The sequence below is a fragment of the Spermophilus citellus genome, assembly GCF_964194105.1.
Source record: "Spermophilus citellus genome assembly, chromosome: 2".
NCBI classification, from domain to species: domain Eukaryota; kingdom Metazoa; phylum Chordata; class Mammalia; order Rodentia; family Sciuridae; genus Spermophilus; species Spermophilus citellus.
This window is the reverse complement of record NC_138183.1, coordinates 56323550-56346447: the sequence shown is the minus strand read 5'-3', so window position 1 is coordinate 56346447 and position 22898 is coordinate 56323550. Positions and strand designations below refer to the sequence as shown.

General features: G+C 37.7%; 2 protein-coding genes across 2 annotated transcripts in view; one reads left to right on the top strand and one right to left on the bottom strand.

Moving 5' to 3' along the window:
- TTC39B (tetratricopeptide repeat domain 39B) overlaps nt 1–22898 on the bottom strand; it is a 131631-nt gene that overhangs the window by 58669 nt on the left and 50064 nt on the right. Inside the window, exon 3 of the mRNA XM_081278615.1 lies at nt 1460–1555. Coding sequence (XP_081134741.1) covers nt 1460–1555 — 96 coding nt within the window. The remainder of the gene's footprint in view (nt 1–1459; nt 1556–22898) is intronic.
- On the top strand, nt 9858–11921 carry LOC308640787 (dnaJ homolog subfamily C member 9-like). Its single transcript, XM_081278632.1, is given in 2 exon segments — nt 9858–10229; nt 10232–11921. Coding segments are annotated over 2 exon segments (780 nt in total). The 5' UTR covers nt 9858–9859; the 3' UTR covers nt 10642–11921.

The window sequence follows — 22898 nt, the reverse complement described above, 5'->3', positions numbered from 1 at the left end:
TTGATATTCCATTCTCTTCTTTGTGCTTTCTATAGCTCCTAAATTTTCTACAATAGACACACTTTTAAATCAAAGTTACAAGAAAATGTTAAAGAGAAAAATTATTGTAAAACAATATTCAGTAAAACATTTATAATAATTAAATGTTAGTGTAGATGAGCCAGAAAGGGGGATGGGGCACAAAAAAAAGCGAGTAGCAGCTGTAAAGAGACTCACTCTTTACAGTGATTGACCCAAGGCACCAGTCTTCTACCAGGTTCCAGAAAGAGGCCCAACACAAGTCTCCCAAGTATAAAATTGAGGGTAGGTGCCCTCAATTTAAAGAGCTCAGTATATGACTTCCCCCAATTGGGCAATAATTGTATAAAGCACTGGCCCAAAAATGTGTGGCCAAGGTCCACACCAATGAAAATTCCCATTCTCCTATCCCAACAGAGGTCAAAATGTAATAATTTCTGTGCATGTCAGTCCCTAGTCAATTTGCCTGTCCACCACAGACACTTTGTCTATTCTTTACCTTGTAATAAACCTGCCCTACACACTATCTGTCTCTGCATCATTATATACTTTTGCATTTGTACCAGGATAGCTGCTTAATCTTAGACAATTATACCCAAGGACTGAGACTAAACCACAACACTCCAATTAACTCTCAACTTCTGGTAATGTTATAATTATATCAAGAAGCATATGGCGGGGGCTGGGGATGTGGCTCAAGTGGTAGCGCGCTTGCCTGGCATGCGTGCGGCCTGGTTTCGATCCTCAGCACCACATACAAACAAAGATGTTATGTCCGCCGAGAACTTTAAAAAAATAAATAAATAAATATTAAAAAATTCTCTCTCTCTCTCTCTCTCTCTCTCTCTCTCTTAAAAAAAAAAAATGGGCTGGGGATGTGGCTCAAGCGGTAGCGCGCTCGCCTGGCATGCGTGCGGCCCAGGTTCGATCCGATCCTCAGCACCACATACAAACAAAGATGTTGTGTCCACCGAGAACTAAAAAAAAATAAATATTAAAAAAATTTTTTAAAAAAAAGAAGCATATGGCTAGGAAAGACTGGAATGAAATACAGCAAAGTCTGATAGTCTATTATAGTGGCTGCAATTATAGTTGATGTTTCTCATTTCCTCCACCTTTCCCAATTTTGGTAATGTGGTTATATTATTTTACAATAAAAAATAATCATTAAAATTTTGAAAGATTTAAAAAAAAAAACTCAAAAGGAAGTTGTGCCCCCAGAAGTTGGATTTAGTTTTTTGGCTTTTCTAAAACCCTGAGTCATTCAACGGTTACATATCCTCTTCTCTAATTTGTAAAATGGCACAGTAATTACCTAAGACCCTCCCAACCTCACTGGTTTGTTGAACACAAGGCACTTCGGGACTATCAGAACTATATTATCTAAAGGTTAGACTATTTCTTCCCTGATCCCCCAAGAATGCCCACACATTCTTCTAACCTGCTCGAACTTGATGTTCCAAGCTGTCTGGATGCCCGTTTGGTATCATATGATGCAAAGTGAAAGCTATTTGTTGCCATATCTGGTTGAGGAGACCTGTGAATTTAAAAAGGCAGAGTGAGTTTTTTATTTTTTTGTCCTATGAGAAAAGTCTATAAGAATTCAAGTTCACAATGTAAGCCTTTCAATTATTTTGTACATATCACTTCCATTCTCATCACTTTCTGAAAATCTAGTAACACAAATCTACTGCCATGCATTGAATATTCCTGAAATATGGCCCCAACAGACTGATGTTATTTTTTAATTTATTCTAATGCACAAAAGATAAATTGAAATCTCATAGCTTTCTACTCAAAGACCGCACTGTATCTTGTACATACCCTCCTAAATCTTTTCCCAAGTAGATCTACTCATTATATTTTTAATAAACTGTCTAATTTCCCATTCTATATATACCATAGCAAGCTGAAGGAACACACAGGTGAAGACCAATCAAAATCTTAAACTTTATTGATCCAGAGTTACCCTGTAGATACAACTAGAGGTCAGGTCCACTCAGAGAAGGAAACTTACAGAAAGTTTCAGAATAAGCCCTGTCCTGTATTATAACTGATGCCAATCTTTTTCAGCTTCCACTCACCTAATAGCACACATTCCAATAAGAAGAGCTACAGTTATCAACAAAAGGGGCAGAAAAAAGGACTACTGACTGTGCTAACTTTATCGAATCTTTTTTTTTAATTTTAAGATATAAAATGCCCTCAGTATGGAGTATGATTATAACCCACCTTTCACATTTTCCAATTCCCTATAATATTTTATATTAGATATAAATCTTATCCTAGACATATCAAATTCCCTAAATTTTATACATCAGTCAAGGAAAGTCAAGGATCTTCTTAAAAGGGTAGTTGTATGTGGGGTCAGGGAGGGAAGAAAAATCCACAAATGAAGGTAAATGTAGTTTGAAGGTTTATTCTCCAACACAAAAACTTTTTACTAGTAGAAAACAGAGAGCATGTAAATAAGTAAGACTGTAGAGAAGTGTTATGATTTTGATCTGGACTGTTTCCCCCAAGGCTCCTTTGTTGAAGACTTGGTCTATGATGCAGCAATGTTCAGAGGCAGGCTTTAGGGAAGTGACTGGATCATGAGAACTCTGACTTCATCAATGGATTAATCCATCAATAGATTCATAGCTGAATGGATTATTTGGAAGGTAGAGAGAACTATGGGAGGCAGGACCTTGTTGAAGAGAATGGGTCCTTGGGGTATGCCCTTGGGGACTATTATCTTGTCCTTGGCCCTTCTCTCTTTCTCTCTCTCCTTCCTGGCTGGCCTCCAAGAGGGGAGCTATGCTCTGCCACAGCCTTCCACCATGATGTACTCCCTCACCACAGGCCTAGAAACAATGACATCAGCTGACCATGAACTGAAACCTCTGAAATTGTAAACCAAAATAAACCCTCCCTCTTTGTCTTTCACAAGTATCATCTCACAGTGACAAGAAGCTAATTCAAGCAAAGGCTGGAACTCTGCAGCATAAACACGACTCACAGGAGAAGCCCCCAGAAGAGTCACAGACATATGGCTATCGGTGCTGAATATGCCAGAATTACTCTATCTGTCTCAGTCACTGTGTGGACTTAGTTTTCATTCTTATGTTCCTCAAACAGGACTCTCAACAAACAAGCAAAGTACAGGCATTTATCTCCACAGATGCACTAATGTACTGCAACTCATTGTGGCGCAGCACCTGCTTCTAAAGCTATACCCTCTGCAGGTCAGTCAGGTGCACCTGGATGGGCCACTCACATTCAGCACACTCACAGTATGTTTAGATACAGATCTAACTCATTCATTTAAACTACAGTATGGTATTTCATTAAGAACCTATTTTCCCATTTTAATTTTTATAAGAAATGTTTCAGACAGAGAAAATGAAGAACATGCAGTATATCTGGAATCCATTTTTGTGTACACTGTGAGCTAAATTTAACCCTCCTCCAGATAGACTATTAATAACTAATCCTTCAGCTTCCTGTTAGATTAGAAAGAAGACAAAAGTCAGACTGCAAGTCCTCTCAAAGAGCACTGCCTGGGCTGGGGGTGTGGCTCAAGCGGTAGCGCGCTCGCCTGGCATGCGTGCGGCCCGGGTTCGATCCTCAGCACCACATACCAACAACAAAGATGTTGTGTCCGCCGAGAACTAAAAAAAATAAATATTAAAAAAAAAAATCTCTCTCTCTCTCTCTCCTCTCTCTTTAAAAAAAAAAAAAAAAGAGCACTGCCTGACAGGCTCACCCAAGGAATATTTTGTTCTCTAAGGGATTTACCTCTGACTTGCTATTTACATTAAGAATTATACTCTGTAAAATGAGATGTTAACTTACAGATAATTTTGGTCTGGTAGATATGCAAATAATCTCTGTCTGAGGGGGTTATAGTTTTATTGCTGTGACAGAGACAAACCAATTTGGGATCTAACAAACCTTATTCCAATGCTTTCTCTTCAGATGCCCAAATATTCTTAGAACCAGTTTCACAATCTTGATGATTTCCTCAAATCTTTCCATGTGTTGATTTTGTAATTATTATTCTTTGACATGCTGTGTTATTCTGTACTTGCTGACACAGAGCAAGTTCCCATGTGTAAGCAAGACAGTTTCTGGGTATTCTCTTATTCCGCACCTGTCACAGTTTTCATTATCATGGCTCTCTGATAACTGTAAGCCAATGGGAGCAAGCCCTCTACTTTATTAAATAAGCTTTTTGGAGGAATGAGACAATTATTATGAAACCTTCACTTTTTTTAGTTGTTTACTTATTTGTTGTTGTTTTTTATTATTTTTTCTTATTTTCATTCTTACGAATTTTAGAATCAGTGACTGTAAGTTATGTTATTGGGGAATTCTGGAGGGAATTGTTGTCGTACAAGATTGCTTCTTCGTACTGCTATCACACATACTGTGATTTGAACATGGTTTGAAGTACCCTATGATTACAGGCTCAGTCCCGAGATAGCACTGTGGGATGTTGTGGAACTTTTGAGAGGTGGGATCTAATGGGAGGTCCTTAGGTCAAGGGGGATGTAAAATAGTTCAACTGCAACCCTGTGAGCTCTCACAAGACCACTGTTATCAAAGGAGAAAACCTCGCCTGCTGGTACTCTGTCTCTGCTCCTGTCAGGATGTGACTGCTCAACCCTTCAGAAGCTCCCACCACAATGTGCTGCCCAGCTGCTACCCTCACCACAGGTCAAACCAATAGGCCCTCACCTATCTGATCTTGGACTATGAACCTACACAACTATGAACTAAATACACTTTCATTTTGACTCAATTACTTTGTTGAAGTAACATAAAGCTGACTAACATTATTCAAGCCTTATTTTCTTGTTAAAGGTTTTAGTATATGCACACTGCACTGATGATAATGTATCCTTACAAAATAGCCATGTTGGATTCTTATATTGCTCTAATTTTAGAATCTATATCATCAAAATAAGCATAGTCATTAAAAATTTAACTGAAAAAAAAATAATTGTTTGTTCCACTCCTGAGTATAATCTGAATATTATACTAACATGTTGGGGGGGGATGTATTTTTTGTAGAGAAAAACAGTATTATTTGGTTGATAGAGGCTAAACAAAGTAACATGTTTCAATTAGAAATATTATTACACTGGAAAATATGCCCTATTTTTTTTCTTTTTTGGTACCATAGATTGACCCCAAGATGCCTAACCACATTCCCAGTCCTTTTTATTTTGAGACAGAGTCTCATTAAGTTGCTTAGGGCCTAAGTAAGTTGCTGAGGCTGGCTCTGAAGTTACAATCCTCCTACCTCAGCCTCCCAAGCCACTGGGGTTATAAACATATGCTGCCACATTCAGCTGGAAAATATGCTCTTATTTTAACTACTCTAATTATTATTATTATTATTATTATTATTATTATTATTATTATTTAGTTGTAGATTAACAGAATGCCTTTATTTTATTTGTTTATTTTTATGTGGTGCTGAGGATCAAACCCAGTGCCTCACACATGCTAGGCAAGTGCTCTGCCACTGAGCTACTGTCACAGCCCTTGACTACTCTAATTGTTTTGAAAAAGTTCAAATGGCTTGAAATAAAATTCACATTTAAAGATTACAATCAGTATACTTTTCTTAACATAGTCACATAAGTTTGTAACTATCACAATATAATTTTACCATCCGTCGCCCAAATGTGTCCATCTATTAGCAATCACTCCATTTTTCCTATTACCTCTAGTCCTAAACAAACACTAAACTACTTTCTCATCTCTAAATTTGCCTTTTCTGGACATTTCATATCAAAGGACTCACACAATATGTGGTCTTTCATAATTAATTTATTTCACTTGGTGTGTTTTCAAGTTCATTTCATGTTATAGCATGTAACAATACATCATTCCTTTTTACTGCCAAATAGTAGTATCCCATTGTTTATATATATCACTTTTTGTTTATCATTTCATAATATGTGGATTAGCTCCATTTTTTGGATATCATGAATTCATGTACAAGTTCCTGTATGAACACAGAATCACTATGTCATATGGTAACTCTGAAACTGAAGAATTGTCAAGACTGTTTTCCAAAGTGGCTATGTGATTTTATATTCCCCCCAATGCTGTATGAAATTTCCCATTTCTTTGTATCTTGGCAAATGCTTGTTATTATCCATTTCAGTGGCTATGGTGATATCTCATTTTGGTTTTAACTTGCATTTGCCTAATGACTAATAATGCTAAGAATCTTTTCAGGCACTTATTAGCCAATCATCCTGTCTCTGCTCAGAAAGATGATATCTGAGTGAGAATAGATTACAAATTCCTGAATTTGAAAGATCCAACTGAATAAAAGCAGGATAAAAGAGATGTGACTTAGCCCCTCTAAGAGATGTGAAAGTTATGAATTACTTAAAAGTAAACTGATGAACACAACAGAATGTTAGCTCTGATCCAACTTAACTGCAGTATTATTAGAAATGCAGTGTCTAAAAGTCGGGCACAGTGGGCACACCAGTAATCCCAGTGGTTGGGGAGGCTGAGGCAAGAGGATTGCAAGTTCAAAGGTGGCCTCAGCAAAAATCGAGGCACTAAGAAACTCAGTGAGAGCCTGTCTGTAAATAAAATACAATCAGGGCTGGGGATGTGGTTCAGTGGACAAGTGCCCCTGAGTTCAATCCCCAGTACCAAAAAAAAAGAAAGAGAGAGAGAGAAATGTAGTGTCTAGAGTAAGGAAAAGTCTGTCTTAATGGTGGTCTGTCCTAATTTTCTTTTAATTAGCACTTTTTTAAAAAAGTAATTGTCTCGGGGAGGGGAGGGGTGAGGGGACAGTGGAGAATGGGATAGACAGCAGAATACATCAGTCACTAGAAAGGCAATTTGTAAATCAATGGAAATGTAACTGATGTGACACAGCAATCTGTATACGGGGTAAAAATGGGAGTTCATAACCCACTTGAATCAATCTGTGAAATATGGTATATTAAGAACTATGTAATGTTTTGAACAACCAACAATAAAAAAAAAAAAGTAATTGTCTCTATCAGTATACAAACTTCATGAAGGCAACAATGTAACACAGCATATAGCACCATGCCTTACAAGTGGAAATCTTCAATAACATCCTGAGGATGAACTGAATAAATGAACAAAGGAGCAACTGAAGAATAACACCACTCTCCTTTGTTTAAGACAGCCACATCTGGCCTACCTGAGGTCTTAGACACACTTAAATGCAAGAAAGAAGAGTTGGAAAAAAACAAAGGAAAAAATATAAAATCGCCCTTGTTCACTTGGAAGGTTCTAGTTCATCCTTCTAGTCCACCTCCTCTGGAGCTTCTCCTACTCTCAAATGATTAAGAAAAAAAATGTATAATGTTTATACAGACAGAATGATAAATGTAATCAAGTATCAAAACTGGATTAAGGGTATTCAGATATTCTCTGTATTAATCTTGTACTTTTTCTGTATATTGGGAATTATCACTGTTAGGGTTTAGATATTAGGTATTTCCCAAAGGCTCCTGAATGAGACAATGCAAGAAAGCATAGAGGTGAAATGATCAGTTATGAGAGCCTTAACTCAATCAATACATTAATCCTCTGATAGGGATTAACTGGGTGGCAACTGTAGACAGGCTATGTGTGGCTGGGGGAAGTGGGTCATTGGAGACATGCCTTTGGGATTTACATTTTGTCCCTAGTGAGTGGAATCAATCAGTCAATATCTCTCTCTCTCTCTCCCCCCGCCCCCCCACCCCTGGTGCCTTGTTCTCAGATACTTTCCTCTCTGACACTCTTCCACCAGGATGTTTTGCCTCACCTTGGGTCCCAAAGAATAGAATAGGCCATCTATAAATAGAGACCTCCAAAACTGTGAGCCCCAAAATAAACTTTTTCCTCCTCCAATTGTTCTTATTAGTTCTTTTGGTAACAGCAGCAAAAAAGCTGACTAAAACAATCACAAAATAAGATTTTTTTTGAGAGAGAGAGAGAATTTTTTAATATTTATTTTTCAGTTTTCGGTGGACGCAACATCTTTATTTTATTTTTATGTGGTGCTGAGGATCATACCCAGCGCCCCGCACATGCCAGGCAAGCACACTACCGCTTGAGCCACATCCCCAGCCCACAAAATAAGATTTTTTAAAAAGATACCTCAGTGGCAAAGGACACAGATAGGAACAAATGATAGTGACCAGTAGATTTTTGTCACCTGTGAACCAACCAACACCAATGGAGAAAAAGAAGCACTCAGTTCATGGGCACACCGACAGCCAGCAGTCAGGGGCAGGGAGGAGAAAGGCCAACGCAAAGACCACAGGACAAGGCCCCAGAGCAGACAGCACTTCCCATCCTGGAGCACCAGCCCCACAGTGCTGCCTCCTCTTCTCAGTGTCATCTTGGAAGGAGAGGGAAGGAAATCCTTTGATAAGAGAGATATAGGCCTTTTACTTCACTGGGCACTTATTACTTCCCTCTCTCCAAAAAACATGAGTCACTCAAAGATACTAAAATATGAACAGATGTAATATTTAATTGACAACTTAGCAAGGTAATTATTTTTCTGTCCTCAATGGGGATGACAGTTTTAGAGCAAAGTTAGAATAGCTGAAAAGAATAAAGATTCACATTCATATAAAACATAAGCCATTTTCATAAGAAAATGGAAAGTAGGGATTGCTATTTCTTTTTTTTTTTTTTAAAGAGAGAGTGAGAGAGGAGAGAGAGAGAGAGTGAGAGAGAATCTTTAATATTTATTTTTCAGTTCTCGGCGGACACAACACCTTTGTTGGTATGTGGTGCTGAGGATCGAACCTGGGCCATACGCATGCCAGGCGAGCGAGCTACCGCTTGAGCCACATCCCCAGCCCAAGGGATTGCTATTTCTTTTGAAAAAGAAACTGATGTGATTTTCCTTGCCCATAGTCACAGCAAATTACCAACAGAGTAGGAAATTAAAACCAGAGCCAGTATCTTTTCAAATTCTTTCCTTAAGCAAAGCAAATCATACTCCCTCACATTATTTAAAACAAACAAAAATGGAATGTTAGATTGGCAAGAGATATGCACAGCTCCGATTTCATTTTCTTGGTTCTCTTTCCTGATCTTTTTTTAAATGGGAAAAAAAAAAAAGAATCCCTTTCCTATTATGTGACTCTTCTAGTAAAAGACTTCTTACCTGATGTAAGATTTATCCTTTCTCACCATGAAACTGCAACATAACTCTGGAGAATGTGGGCTGGGACACAAGGCAGATCTCTGGGTTGCTACCCTAGGTGTACCATCACTTGTAAGCAGTGTGATTTTGGATCATCCCTTTACCCCTATGAGCCTATGTCTCCAACTGCAAAGCACAGGACATAAGACAATCCCTGCCATGCCCAACTCACAAGGATGTTATGAGGAAGAAATGCTTTTTTGTTTTATAAAATCACTTTTTTAAAAACATTTATTTTTTAGTTGTATGTGCACACAATAGCTTTATTTATTCTTATGTGGTGCTGAGGATCGAACTCAGAAGTTGTGCTCTACCTCTGAGCCACAACCCCGCCCCTTGGAAAAATCACTTTTTAATCTGAAACATCACATAAATATAAGGGAACATAAGTGGTGGAGATGTTATTAGTAGAGATAGGTGATGAGAGCCAAGAACTTCCCACTGACAGACCATAATATTCCTGATGCTCAGCAGTCTGCTTAATGGTTCCAGCAGTCAAAGGATGAAGTTACTAACGCAGCATTTTGCCAATTTCATCATGTCCCTCCAAGTAGGAAGAAGAGAGCAACCGCAGGTTTTCAATGAATGGGAAGAAGCTGTTCATCATTAAAAAAAAAAAAAAAAAAAAAAGTTCTCAGCATGGGGCTATTGGCGCAATGCGAGCAGGTGTTCGGAACCACCGACCTTTACCGGGTGCTGGGCGTAGGGCGCGAGGCCTCAGATGGCGAGGTTCGTCGCGGCTACCACAAAGTGTCCCTGCAGGTTCACCCTGACCGGGTGGACAAGGGAGACAAGAAAGACGCTACCCTCCGGTTCCAGATCCTTGGGAGAGTTTATGCGGTTCTAAGTGACAAAGAGCAGAGAACAGTGTATGATGAGCAGGGAACAGTGGACGAGGACTCTACGGTGCTCAACCAAGACCACGACTGGGAGGCCTACTGGAGGTTACTCTTTAAAAAGATATCTCTAGAGGACATTCAGGCTTTTGAAAAAACCTACAAAGGTTCTGAAAAGAACTGGCTGATATTAAGCAGGCCTATCTGGACTTCAAGGGTGACATGGATCAGATCATGGAGTCTGTGCTTTGTGTGCAGTACACAGAGGAACCGAGGATAAGGAACATCATTCAGCAAGCTATTGACGCCAAAGAGGTCCCATCCTATAATGCCTTTGTTAAAGAGTCAAAACAAAAAATGAATGCAAGGAAAAGGAGGGCTCAAGAAGAAGCTAAAGAAGCAGAAATGAGCAGGAAGGAGTTGGGGCTTGACGAAGGAGTGGATAACTTGAAAGCACTCATTCAGAGTAGACAAAAGGATCGGCAAAAGGAAATGGACAATTTTCTGGCTCAGATGGAAGCAAAATACTGCAAACCTTCCAAAGGAGGAGGGAAAAGATCCGCTCTCAAGAAAGAAAAGAAATAATGGAATTTTTCTCTTCAAAGATCCTTAAGCTTTCATCAGTGCCACTGGAAGCAAGGTGTAGTCAACACTTAAAGGAAAAAGTTAACCTAACTCTTGAGAAGTTGTCTTTCCAGCCTAAATTACTTAGAGTGACTAAACCAAGCAGAAAATTTGAAGCTGTTTTTAGTGTAACCTAGAAACTACCTGACACTGTGATATCCTCATGTGAAGGAATGTGATAGTGAAGTTGGGAGGGTGGTATACTTCTGATAGCACTTTTATGGCTCTTCATCCATATCTAGAATGTGGGTCTAAGGCTAAGGATATAGGTCAGTGGTATAACACTTGCGTCGCTGGGTTAATCCCCAGCACTGGAGAGGCGGGGGAAGAATGTGGATCTTTATGTAGTACTTTCAGTGATGTGCCTGTCTTTTAGACCTAGTTAGAAAGAACACTTACTTGCTGAGCAGCTGTCTTCCAAATAATTGGCCAGTTTGCTTTTGGTCTTAATGATCTTCAATATTAAGACCCTCTCCTATTTTTTTCCCCTCCCTGAGGCAGGTTTTGTACTCCTATTCCTGAGGTATAGAAGAAGCAAGTACTCGGATTACTTCAAACATTTTGGGATTTTATATATGATTAAATAAGTAAAAAATTAGTTTAGGGGCTTTTTAAATGATCCCCCCTATATCATTAAATGTGATATAGATAAAATATGGTGTTTTGGATAAAGAAGAGGCCAAAAAAATAATCCTAGTTAGCATGACAATAGAAAGCCTGGTTTCTCTAACATAAAGAGATATATGTTATAGTCCTGTCTGATTGCTGCTTGGTGTCCTTAGCTCCCTCTTCTGTACAAAATAAGATCTAAAGTTGTCCGATTCTATATATTAAAGTAAAAGAAAATTGCACTGGTTTGAAGACACAAACACACAAGAATGAGGGAATTGGGCTAAATAACCTTCTGACTCTTAACTTTGAAAGGCAAGCCATATATGGATCCAGTGATTTGTTACAGGGCAGTCAGTGGACTGATTTGTGAAAACAGTACAAATTTTCACTTATATTTCTATGAGTTGGTGTTATGTATTCATTAGAATAGATGGATTTTTAAAAAGGACTGTTCAATTTAAAATCTGATTTGTAGACTCATATTCAGTATACCATATGCATAAAACAAACCTATTGCTATTGAACATTATGTATAATAATTTATCTAAAACTAAGCACATGACAGTTTTCAGTTTGTGATTACAAGCAAGTTAAAAAATACTCTTTTAATTGTATTAAAATGTAATTCAGTGCAAAAAAAAAAATCACAACCTAAACGAAGAATAACAAGAAAAAAATTTTTAAATGGGAAAAGCAAGTTTTCCTTTAATTTACCTCATGATCTATGAGGGAAAGAAAACATAAGGACTGCCCAAAAGTTACTATGTCAGAATAGATAGTATGTCTCCCCTCTAGGTTCCTTTTTATTTTTATTTTTTATTTTCTTTTTGGTACCAGGGATTGAACTCAGGGGAATTCAACCACTGAGCCACATCCTCAGAGACAGGATCTCACTGAGTTACTTAGTGCCTCACAATTACTGAGGCTGGCTTTGAACTTGCAATCCTCCTGCTTCAGTCTCCCAAGCCATTGGGATTACAGGCTACGCTACCGTGCCCAGCTCCCCTCTGGGTTCTTGTGGTAGGAGTTTATAACGCATCACAATATGATTACTGATCGTGTGTGTGTGTGTTTGTGTGTGTGTCTGCACACATATGTGCAGTATTACAGATTGATCCCAGGAGTGCTCCACCTCTGAGCTACATTCCCAGTCCTTATTTTTTTACTTAGAGACAGGGTCTCACTAAATTGCCCAGGATGGCCTCAAACTCACATTCTTCCTGCCTCAGCCTCCTGAGTAGTTGAGATTATGCAGTGCCCATCATATGGGTCTATTTTAGTTGTGATAAATAGCTTATGAACTTCTTAAGGATAGAAATGATCTTATTTCACAGATGCTCAGTGTTTGATAAATGAATAACTTTTTGTTGACTTTATTAGCACCTTTGAACTAAACAGTCTTCCTATATTTTATGTCATATGTGTAAGTCACAGAAAATACCCTGTAAAAACTATCACACAGAGACTTCCAGTCACAAACAAGCAGCTTTCAGTAAATACAAGGGCTTTCCCTACAAACATCCATTAGGAGAAACAAATGAAACAGAAGGAGAAGCATATAAATACTCAAGTAATTAAGCTCCAGAGTTTAATCTCCTTTCAATATATGGCTATTTTCAGTTGACAGGCTACATTTATTTAATCTGTGGTATGACGCAGGCACACAAAATGGTTTTGTTATACAGGATGCTAATGCCTTAAAATAAAACAAAACAAAACAAAAACCGAAACTAAAATTAAGGAGGCAGGATGTCAAATTATGCTCTAGATTAGGTCCTGGTTTCCTGGATCATGGAAAGGCTCAAATTCTACCACGCCTACTAGCTAAGAAGATAATGACTTCATCCCAAACCACAAGAGAAATTCAACCATTGGTTCCATAATTCCCTGTTTTCTAAAATGCAGTCACCTGTAAGACATTATCTATAATCAGATATTCTATAATCCACTGTTCTAAAATGATCACCAAAGAAATCCATTCATACCACTTGAATAGGCCCCAAAGGCTTTCCACATCTGTGATGGAATATCAAAAGAAAAGTAAACCATATAAGAAATTCCCATCAAACTCATGTTACCATTTGGTCTTCCTCAATTTAAGCACCTACCTCTCTAGGGCTAAGTCAGATAATGTGATAGAAGGGCACTATTAAGTCACTTCGTACCAATTAAGTCATCAGTATCACAAGATATTCTGGTTAATGATTTAAGGGGTCTCCAGTGTCCACAGACTTGTGCTGTCCAACATGTTGATCATGTCTTCAGTGAGAACACAGTATATATTCTCACTATATATGTGGATAACATAAAGAAGGGACAATTCATATGAGAGACACCACAGTCAAGATCCAAATAAGTGTAAGAAGAGCAATGCCAGAAGGAAGAACAAAACTAACAACCACTTGTTACAATGTGTCAAAATGCATTGTACTGTCATGTATAACTAATTAGAACAAATTTTTTTTTTAAACTGCTAACAAGTCAAATATGAATTGTCAAGTACCAGATGAGGAACCCACCTTAGCAAGGATTCAAATATGACTATTAGGATTTTAGTTGAGACACTTAAGATGTATAACATATCTGGAAGGGGACTTATAATTTGGGAAGTGTGACAGATTAGAGATAGCCATAAATTTTTCCTGTCAAGAAGTGGGGTCCATGGCTCTTCCCCTAAATTAGGTGGTCTCAGTGACTACTTAACCAATACAATAATGTGTTCATTTGGGGACCCAGATCTTTAAAACTAGTAGTTTCTACTTCCCATTATTTGGAATATTAAAACTTGGAACTTCATTGTCATGCTTTGAGGAAGCTCAAGCAACCACATGGAGAAGAACAAAGCCTCTAGCCAACAGCTGTACTAAGTTCCCAACCAACAACCAGCACTAACTGGCTGGGCAGGTAAGACATCAAGAAAACGGATCCTTCAGTTCTAGCTGAACCACCTCTGGTGATTCCAGGTGGGCCAAGATGAGCCTTTCCTTCTGCAATCTACTGAAAATGTAGGCTCATAGGCAAATAGATGATTGTTATTATTGTTTTAAACCCACTAAATTTCACAATGGTTTGTTAAACAGCTATTGATAAGTAGCACAGACATAGTATACTGAGTCATGGGAAGAAATAACCCATTTGCATTCTCAGCTGACCCAGAATATACCCCAGACAATGTCAGGTTCTAGTTTTCACCATCTAGAAACTATAACAGGTCAAATGCAAAGAAGTTAGAATAGTGAGAAATCTGAAATACATCACATGAGAAACAAGTGATAGGACTGAGACAGAACATAGAACTGCAAAAGTACACTTGGGACGCTGGGGTGAGCATCTCACATATCTGAAAGACTACTTTGTAAAAATACCAGAATTATTTTATCCTGGAATTAGTGGGTTAGGGGCTGCCAAGAGGTAAAGTATATTTTGGTTAAGGAAGAATTTTCTAACAGCCTTTCAGAAATGGAGAGATGGCCTTGGGAGGTCAAGGGAGATCTTTGGCTAGAATATCTCTAATCTGAAAAGTTACTCTCTACCCTTACCAATTGTCAAATCCGAAAGAATCCTAACTTATACTGAAGAGGCAAGACCTTTGCAACTTTAAGCATTCCAATTCTGTAAGGAATTGCTGATGCTGATGGGCAGCAATCTAAACCCAAAATTCAAGAAATCCTTGATTCTTCCTATTAGCATCCCTGTTTTAGGAAGTACTTTTTCCATATTTCTTAACTGACCTGACACTAAAGCATAATCTTCCCATATATGCAGGCCTACTCTTTCTAAAATGAGCCAAAGACTTCTGTGTAAATGTGGTGCTAACAAGTGGAAAGCAAGTGCAAAATGTTAGGAAGATGTCTGGGCATAGGGCCAAAAAAACTAAGCATCTTTATTTTACATGATACATTATACCCAGAAGTGTACTAAGGCTTCAAAAAGAAGAAAATGAGGGAGCTCCCCCCCCCCACGCCATCAACCTAGGGTTAAGAAAGATAACACCAAGCTTCAAGGAGCACAGTTTTACCAACTTTGAGCATGACAGGTCATGGTCAACACTCTGAATGACCTTGGGCAATGGATTTAACCTTTGTGCACTCCTTTTCTTCATCTAAAAATCCAGAGTGGCAAGACTGTTGTTGTTACAGACTTGAGAAAACAACAGATTAACAAAAGTACTTGGACTGATACAGAACAAATTTTTAAAAAGATGTAGTTCATTTCTTTTCCACTAAGGAAAATGATGACCCAGAATATATGACAAAACCAATTCCCTTCCTTTCCCACTAGACTGTGAGCTCCTACAAAGCAAGGCTCATTGCTTAACTCTTATCTAAATCCAGCACTTAATATAGTGCCTATCACATGCTTGTTGAACTAATTAAATTATTTCTAACATCTCTTTCCAGTTCAAGCACTCTAAGGATCTGTGGCTTCAGATCTGGGGCAGAATTAGTTGCAAGCACTTATATGGCCTATATTTGTTTGGCTACAAAGTACCTATACTTCAATAGCTGAAAATATTACTACAATTGCAATAAAAATTAATTTGTAATTCATTTTTAAATGTCTCCCTCACTTGCTAAAAATATCTACTCCATAAGACCAAATAAAATATTTTGTTTAGCATCATCTCCCCAGAGTTCGGTAAGAGCTTTGCAACAAATATAAACATTTATTGAATGAACAAATGATAACTGAATGAATTTAAGTTTTTTCAAGTCTAAACAAGGCAGAATTTCCTAATTTTAGCAACCCTTCCTAATTAAATTTGAAGTTGCTGCATTTAGGTCTGACAAAATGTTTAAAAATAAAAACAACAGATGTTTGATCTCTGGGTGGTGGAGCAAATTTCTTTTTTAACATCCTTTACTTATTTTATGCTGCAGGAAGTCAACTAAAATCCTGGCACCCAAAAAGCTCATATACTATGTTAGTCTAAGCCAAACATATTCTGCATCCGTAAAGATGACTGTTACCAAAGGATGTTGAAAAGTATTCCAACTACTAATCTCTGAACATATCGGCTTTTAAAAAAATCACTTTAGATAATGCGGTTTTAAGATAAAGGAATGAGATCAGTAGCCAACTGAATGAACCAGTTCACTAAAATAATAAGACTTTCATTTAACAAAGACAAATCAAGAATATATGGGGGTTATGGTGGGAATCAGAAATTAGCCTCTTATCTTTACAAAATGCCCAATTCATTCACTCTGCACATAATTCAGCAACGATACAGTTGCAGCCTCCAGTGAATTCCAAAGTAGGAAAGTGGGACATGATGACTAAGGACAGATGTTTAGACTTCAGGGTCTGCGTCACAAAAAAACCAGCACTGATTTCAATGCACAATTAGAAAAGGACAATCATGTGAGGGTTACTTTGAGGGAGCTTGTGTTTACTATAATCTGTGACAAAGAGACAGGCTTAAGTCAATACAGCACAGTCATAGGTGAAGGTCTAGGACGATCAACACACTATTTCTGAGGACATACCACTTTACTAATCTTTAATATTTTAATTAATGTGACAAGACAAAACAAAACCCATAATGAAGCCAGCAGAAGACAAACACAGTAAATACAAAGTGAAGCATTATCATCCTGCCATTGTTCTGCAGCAGGAGACTCAGCAACCCCCACTATGCACACCTTGCAGCAGCGATAAACCAGCCATGGCATCCCAGGAAGACCAGAGCCTCTGCAGCAGCCAGACGCCTATTTTCTCCTATTGCAACTCTTGTCCTTAGGAAGTTAAAAGGGGGCGAGAGGACAGCAGGGGAGCCCTAGCAAGCTTGACACGCGGCTTTTAATGAAGACAATATTATCTTACAAAACATGCAGCCCTCCGATAAAATCTAACTCTGGTTTAAAATTTTTACACAGCTTCCTTAAATTCTTACAGATTTAAAGAGAACCTTGTAATAATACCTCTAGAAACTGCTAAATACATACAAGATACTCACAGATTTAAAGCAGCTGTAACTTTGGAGAAATGAATACAGCTCCACTATGAAAATGTCTTTCCCTCTCTTCTACCAGATTTTTTTAAAAGCCAATAGAAAGAAGAGACAATCCTCAATTTAAGAGCCAACAAAAGTCTTCAATTTGTTCTATTCTTTTGGCTCCAATTGACTCTCAATTATCAGGCAAAGCAAAGAAGTTGCCGAGGCGACTGACAGCATCCCAGGGCTTTGCAGGGCAGAATTTAAGACATGTCAGTTAAAGTGGCAGCTACACTCATTGCTCTAGCTATGCTTCTGCAGGAAGGGATGCCGGGAGATTTTTCCCCCCCAATCTCTGCTGCAACCTACTTTTAATCCATCACTGTTTAATTATACTAGAGAAATAAGCAAGAAAAATATAAATGATCTGGATTTATAAAAACTATAGGAACTTAATCTAGGATTCATCTCCCATCTCAAGGATAAAATGAATTGTTTTAAGGAAAACATAAGAATAGGCTATTGCTCCAAGACTTAGATTTTTAAATCCCATGGACTTTTTAAAAATACTAAATAGGGGAAAACCAATTTCTCTGGAGTTTTTAGTCTAACAGGTTAAATTAGGGAAGTGAATAATGTTACAGTCATATCAATGTAATATAATGTTATAGTCACATCAATGTCACTTTTAAATTGACATTTGATGAATAATATTTGAAACGGCTTTGATGAAATTTTTTAAAATTAGACTTAGAGAATAATTCAAAGATTCTAAAATGAGCAAAATTCCAAAGTTCAGCTATACCTTTTTCGTTTGAATAGCTAAAAGCTTTACTGGGGAATGAGACTGTCAGTGATTTGGCAGGTTTTCTGTCTTACCTCAAGGGCTTTTGCACATAATAGGAGTGAACCATTTTTTCTATGGGACTTGATTATTTAAGTTATACTAGGTAATGTATTCTGATATCTCCAGATTGTAAATAATAAACTCCTTGGAATAAATTATAAAACAAAGAAGAAATTTAAATCAGTTAAAAGATCATAATCGAGAGCTGTTTTAATATTTTGTAAAAACTTACTTCTAGTCTTCTTTCATATATTAAGATGACTTGACAACTAGATGCATTTTTTTTCTTAAATACTATTGCTTTACATGTATATACTAATCTTTTCACCATGAATGATGATGATTTGCCCACATATGTGACTTACTGTTAACCACCTATATTTCTATAAGAGCTCAAAAAGGTTAGAATACCCAATAACAGTCAATATCTATTTTTATGCCTACTATATGATGGGCAGAGGGGACAGAGAATGAACAGAACACACATGATTCCTATTCCCCTGAAACTGTAGGTTCAGTAGGGAAGCCAGATATTCACCAAATGTGAGCAAATGTGGTAGTATTGTACAACAAAAGAATACTACAGACATGTCAGAAATATGCAAGTGGCCTGGTCTTGTGACGGCTGGAGTTTCTCAAGGGAGGAAAAGAGAACAGCAAGCCCAAATGAAAAATTATAAGTACAGAGTACAACAGACCTTCATTTTTCCACCAATATAAATATCTCTCATCTAATATTCCTTTTCATCAAAAAAAAATTATGACTAGTTTCCAACTATATTTTTGGAATAATATGCAATATGTAAGAGGATAACTGATCTAACTTATATAGATCTTATGCATTTAATCAATTAAAACTTAAGCTTTAAGAAATTTAAAAAGGGCTGAACAAGGTGGCACACATCAGCAATCCCAGCAACTCCAGAGGCTAAGGCAGGAGAATTGTAAATTTTGAGGCCAGCTTGGGCAACTTAGTGAGACCCTGTCTCAAAATAAAACATAAAAAGGACTGGGTGTAAGCTGGGTACAGTGAAGCAAGCCTGTAATCCCAACAGCTCAGGAAGCTGAGATAGGAAGATCGCAAGTTCAAAGCCAACCTCAGCAATCATGAGGTACTAAGCAAGTCAGTGAGACCCTGTCTCTAAATAAAATACAAAATAGAGCTAGGGATGTGGCTCAGTGGGTTGAGTGCCCCTGAGTTCATTCCCCAGTACAAAAAAAAAAAAAAAAAGAACTAGATTTTTGTTCAGTGCTGAGTGCCCTTGGTTGCAATCCCAAGTACCAAAAGGAAATAAGAAAGAAATTACAAAAGTTAGGCCACCCACATAACTTCAGATATCTCCTAACTGATCAGTTACCACAGGTTTCTAAGCATCTCCAACTTAAGTGAGACATGCTCAGAATCCCATGAAAGCTAAAAAGACTCCTTTGAGAATGTTGAAAGAGACATGACAACTTGGTGTGGATTTGTTTTTCTTGTATTTTGATGTAAATTAAGAGGAAAAAAAATGTCCAAATAGTTTACATAGATACCCTGCCCTAAAAGAAAAGGAGCACAACTCCCCGAACTCTTTAAGAGTAGATTACAGTGATACAGGGCTTAACTACCATGTGCAAGGCCCTGGGTTTGATCCCCAGCACTTCCAAAAAAAAAAAAAAAAAAGAGTGGGTTGCACATAGTGTCTTCCTTCCAAAGACTGCAACAGAATGACTTTACAGTGGAAAGAGGTGACACACACACACAGTACCTCAGCCATATAATCAAGGGCAACATCAACAATGTAAATCATGTTGACATTGTTATATATATATATATGTATATGTATACACACACACACACACACACACACACACACACACACACACACACACGAGCTGCTGGGGATTGAACCCGGGGTCTTGTACATGTGAGGCAAGCACTCTACCAGCTCAGCTATATCCCCAGCCCAACAGTATATATTTTTGATAGGTTATAATGAAAATGGCAATTTACCTCTCTGCTCTTCCTTCCAAAATAACCTATACATAACCAAGTCTAACCATGTTTTAGTCAGCTTTTTCACCACTGTGACTAACAGACCCAACCAGCACAGCAGAGGAGGAAAAGTTTATTTGGAGGCTTACAGTTTAGGAGGTCTCAGTCCACAGACAGCCAGGTCCATTCCTTGGGGTTCAAGGTGAGGCTGAACATCATGGAGGAAGAGTATGGCAGAGGGAAGCAGTTCACATGGTGATCAGAGAGCAGAGAGAAAGCTCTCCACTTGGCAGATACAAATATATACCCAAAGCCATGCCCCAAATTCCCACCTCCTCCAGTCACACTCTACCACTTCAATTACCACTCAGTTAATCCCTATTAGGGGATTAATTCGCTGATTGGGTTAATATTCTCAGAATACAATCATTTCTCCTCTGAACCTTCCTGCATCGTATCACATGTGAAATTTTGGGGGATACCTCACATCCAAACCATAACACCATAAGAAAAACACAAGACAAATTTCAACAGAAAAGTATCCTATAAGATGTTTGTCTAGTAGCACTGTTCAATTCTGTACAGGTCATCAAAACAAGGACAGTCTAAGAAGTGACACAGCCAGCTGGGCAGGGTGGCACACACCTGTAGTCCCAGTGGTTCCGGAGTCGGAGAGAGGAGGATCATGAGTTCAAAGCCAGCCTCAGCAAAAAGCAAGGCAATAAGCAATTCAGTGAGACCCTGTTTCTAAATAAAATACAAAATGGGGCTGACATGTGGCTCAATGGTCAAGTGCCCCTGAGTTCAATCCCTTGTGCCCCAAAAAATAAAACAAAATAAAATGTATCCCATAAAAATTCTGACAATACAAAAAAGTTATAGAAGAGGCTTTTTAAAAATAATAAATGCGGAGCTGGGGTTGTAGATCAGTGATAGAGCACTTGCCTAGCAAGTGTGAGGCACTGGGTTCAATCCTCAGCGACACATAAAAATAAATACATAAAATAAAGGTATTGTGTTCATCTACAACTTAAAAAAATTTTAATAATAATAAATGCTTTTTAATCCCACACACTGAAATACCCAATCCCAAATATACTAAATGTATGTGTGTCCTTGTGCAAGCATCATACACACACACATACAGATACAAACACACTGAGATCCCCAGCCCTTTTTTTTTAATTTTGGGACAATGCTGACCTTGAACTTAACAATATTCCTGCCTCAGCCTCCTCAGTCAATGTGATTGCAAGCATGCACTACCATGCCCACTTGCATGTTGCCGTTTTACAAAATGCTTTCCAATAAATTATTTCATAGATTAAAGACACGTGTTATAAAACAATGTTTACTCATATGGAATTGCCTGGAAAAGCATCCTGACACTATTTCAATTATTGAATTGTACTAAAACAATAAGAATGCTCTTTTAGAACACATATGCTTTAAACAACCAATCATGGAATTAGTTTTCTTGTAATGATTACACAGGATTATTTTAATCAAAGAAAAATGTACATTATGAGTATAATTTATTTTAAATTGCCCCCCTTTATTTGGCAGGAATTAAACCCAGGGTACTTTACACTGAGTACATCCCCAGTTCTTTTATTCTATTATTTTAAAACAGGGTCTTGCTAAGTTGCCAAGGCTATACTTAAACATGTGAACCCTGCCTCAGCCTCCTGAGTAGCTGGAATTACATATGAGAACCACTGTGCCTGACTGGGTCCAAAATTTTTAAATGGCAAATAATCTCTTAAATCAATGGGAGATTTGACATGCAGAACTTTATATACGCACACACTTTTTTTAATTGCATAAAGCTAAAGTTGCAAAAAACCTTAATAACTTCCAAAATAAGTAAAACCAAAAGCTTACAACTGAGTTGCCTATAAGGGAGACCAAAACGATTCCCTTATCTCTGAAAAGGCTAATTCATCAGAGCTACATTTGTATTTCTATTTGTAATTATAACACTCTGCTCTTAAGTTACAAGAACAAAAAAAAAAAAATGCTGCCTTGAATATTTTCTTTCTAGACAATAAAAATAAAATAAATGACCTTGGGCACAGTGGTGCACCCAGCAGCTCAGGAGGGTGAGGCAGGAGGATCACAAGTTCAAAGCCACACTCAGCAAAAGCAAGGTGATAAGCAATTCAGTGAGACTCCATCTCTAAATAAAATACAAAATAGGGGTTGGGAAGTGGCTCAGTGGTTGAGCACCCCTAAATTCAATCTCTGGTACCCCCACAAAAAATGAAATAAAGTACACTGAAATTACTTTATACAATAATGAAAATTATATGTAAATCCTCAAATCCCTCTTCAGTTTTAAGTAATTGCAGAGTCCTTCCAATTTATTAGTGGCTATGTAAGTCTTCAGAACATTTATCAAATGTACAAATACATGATACTAAACTATACCTCATACAAAAATGTACCTAAACCAAGTATTGCTATGCCTTTAAGTAGTTCTATTCATGTAGTTCTACAAAAATAATGAGAATCAAAATGGAGAGAGAAGGGAGAAGGGGAAATTGAGATTAATTTTCAAAACAGTAGTGAAATCTGGCACATTTCAAAAGACAAAATTCCCAACTATGTGCTTTTGGATGTTTTATTAGTCATTTTAAGTTGCTATTTTTATCAAAAGGAAGATAAAAGGAGTATGAATGTGTCAGAAAAAAAGGGCAGATAAAAGATGGTACAAAGTTAACAAAAGGAAATGAGCTCACTGTATTGCTTAGAATTCTGACAGCTCATTTACATAAGCTTCAAACAAAAACTGAGTCAGCCCCCAATTGAAAAATGCCAAAGAGATACTACCAGTTCAGGATAGT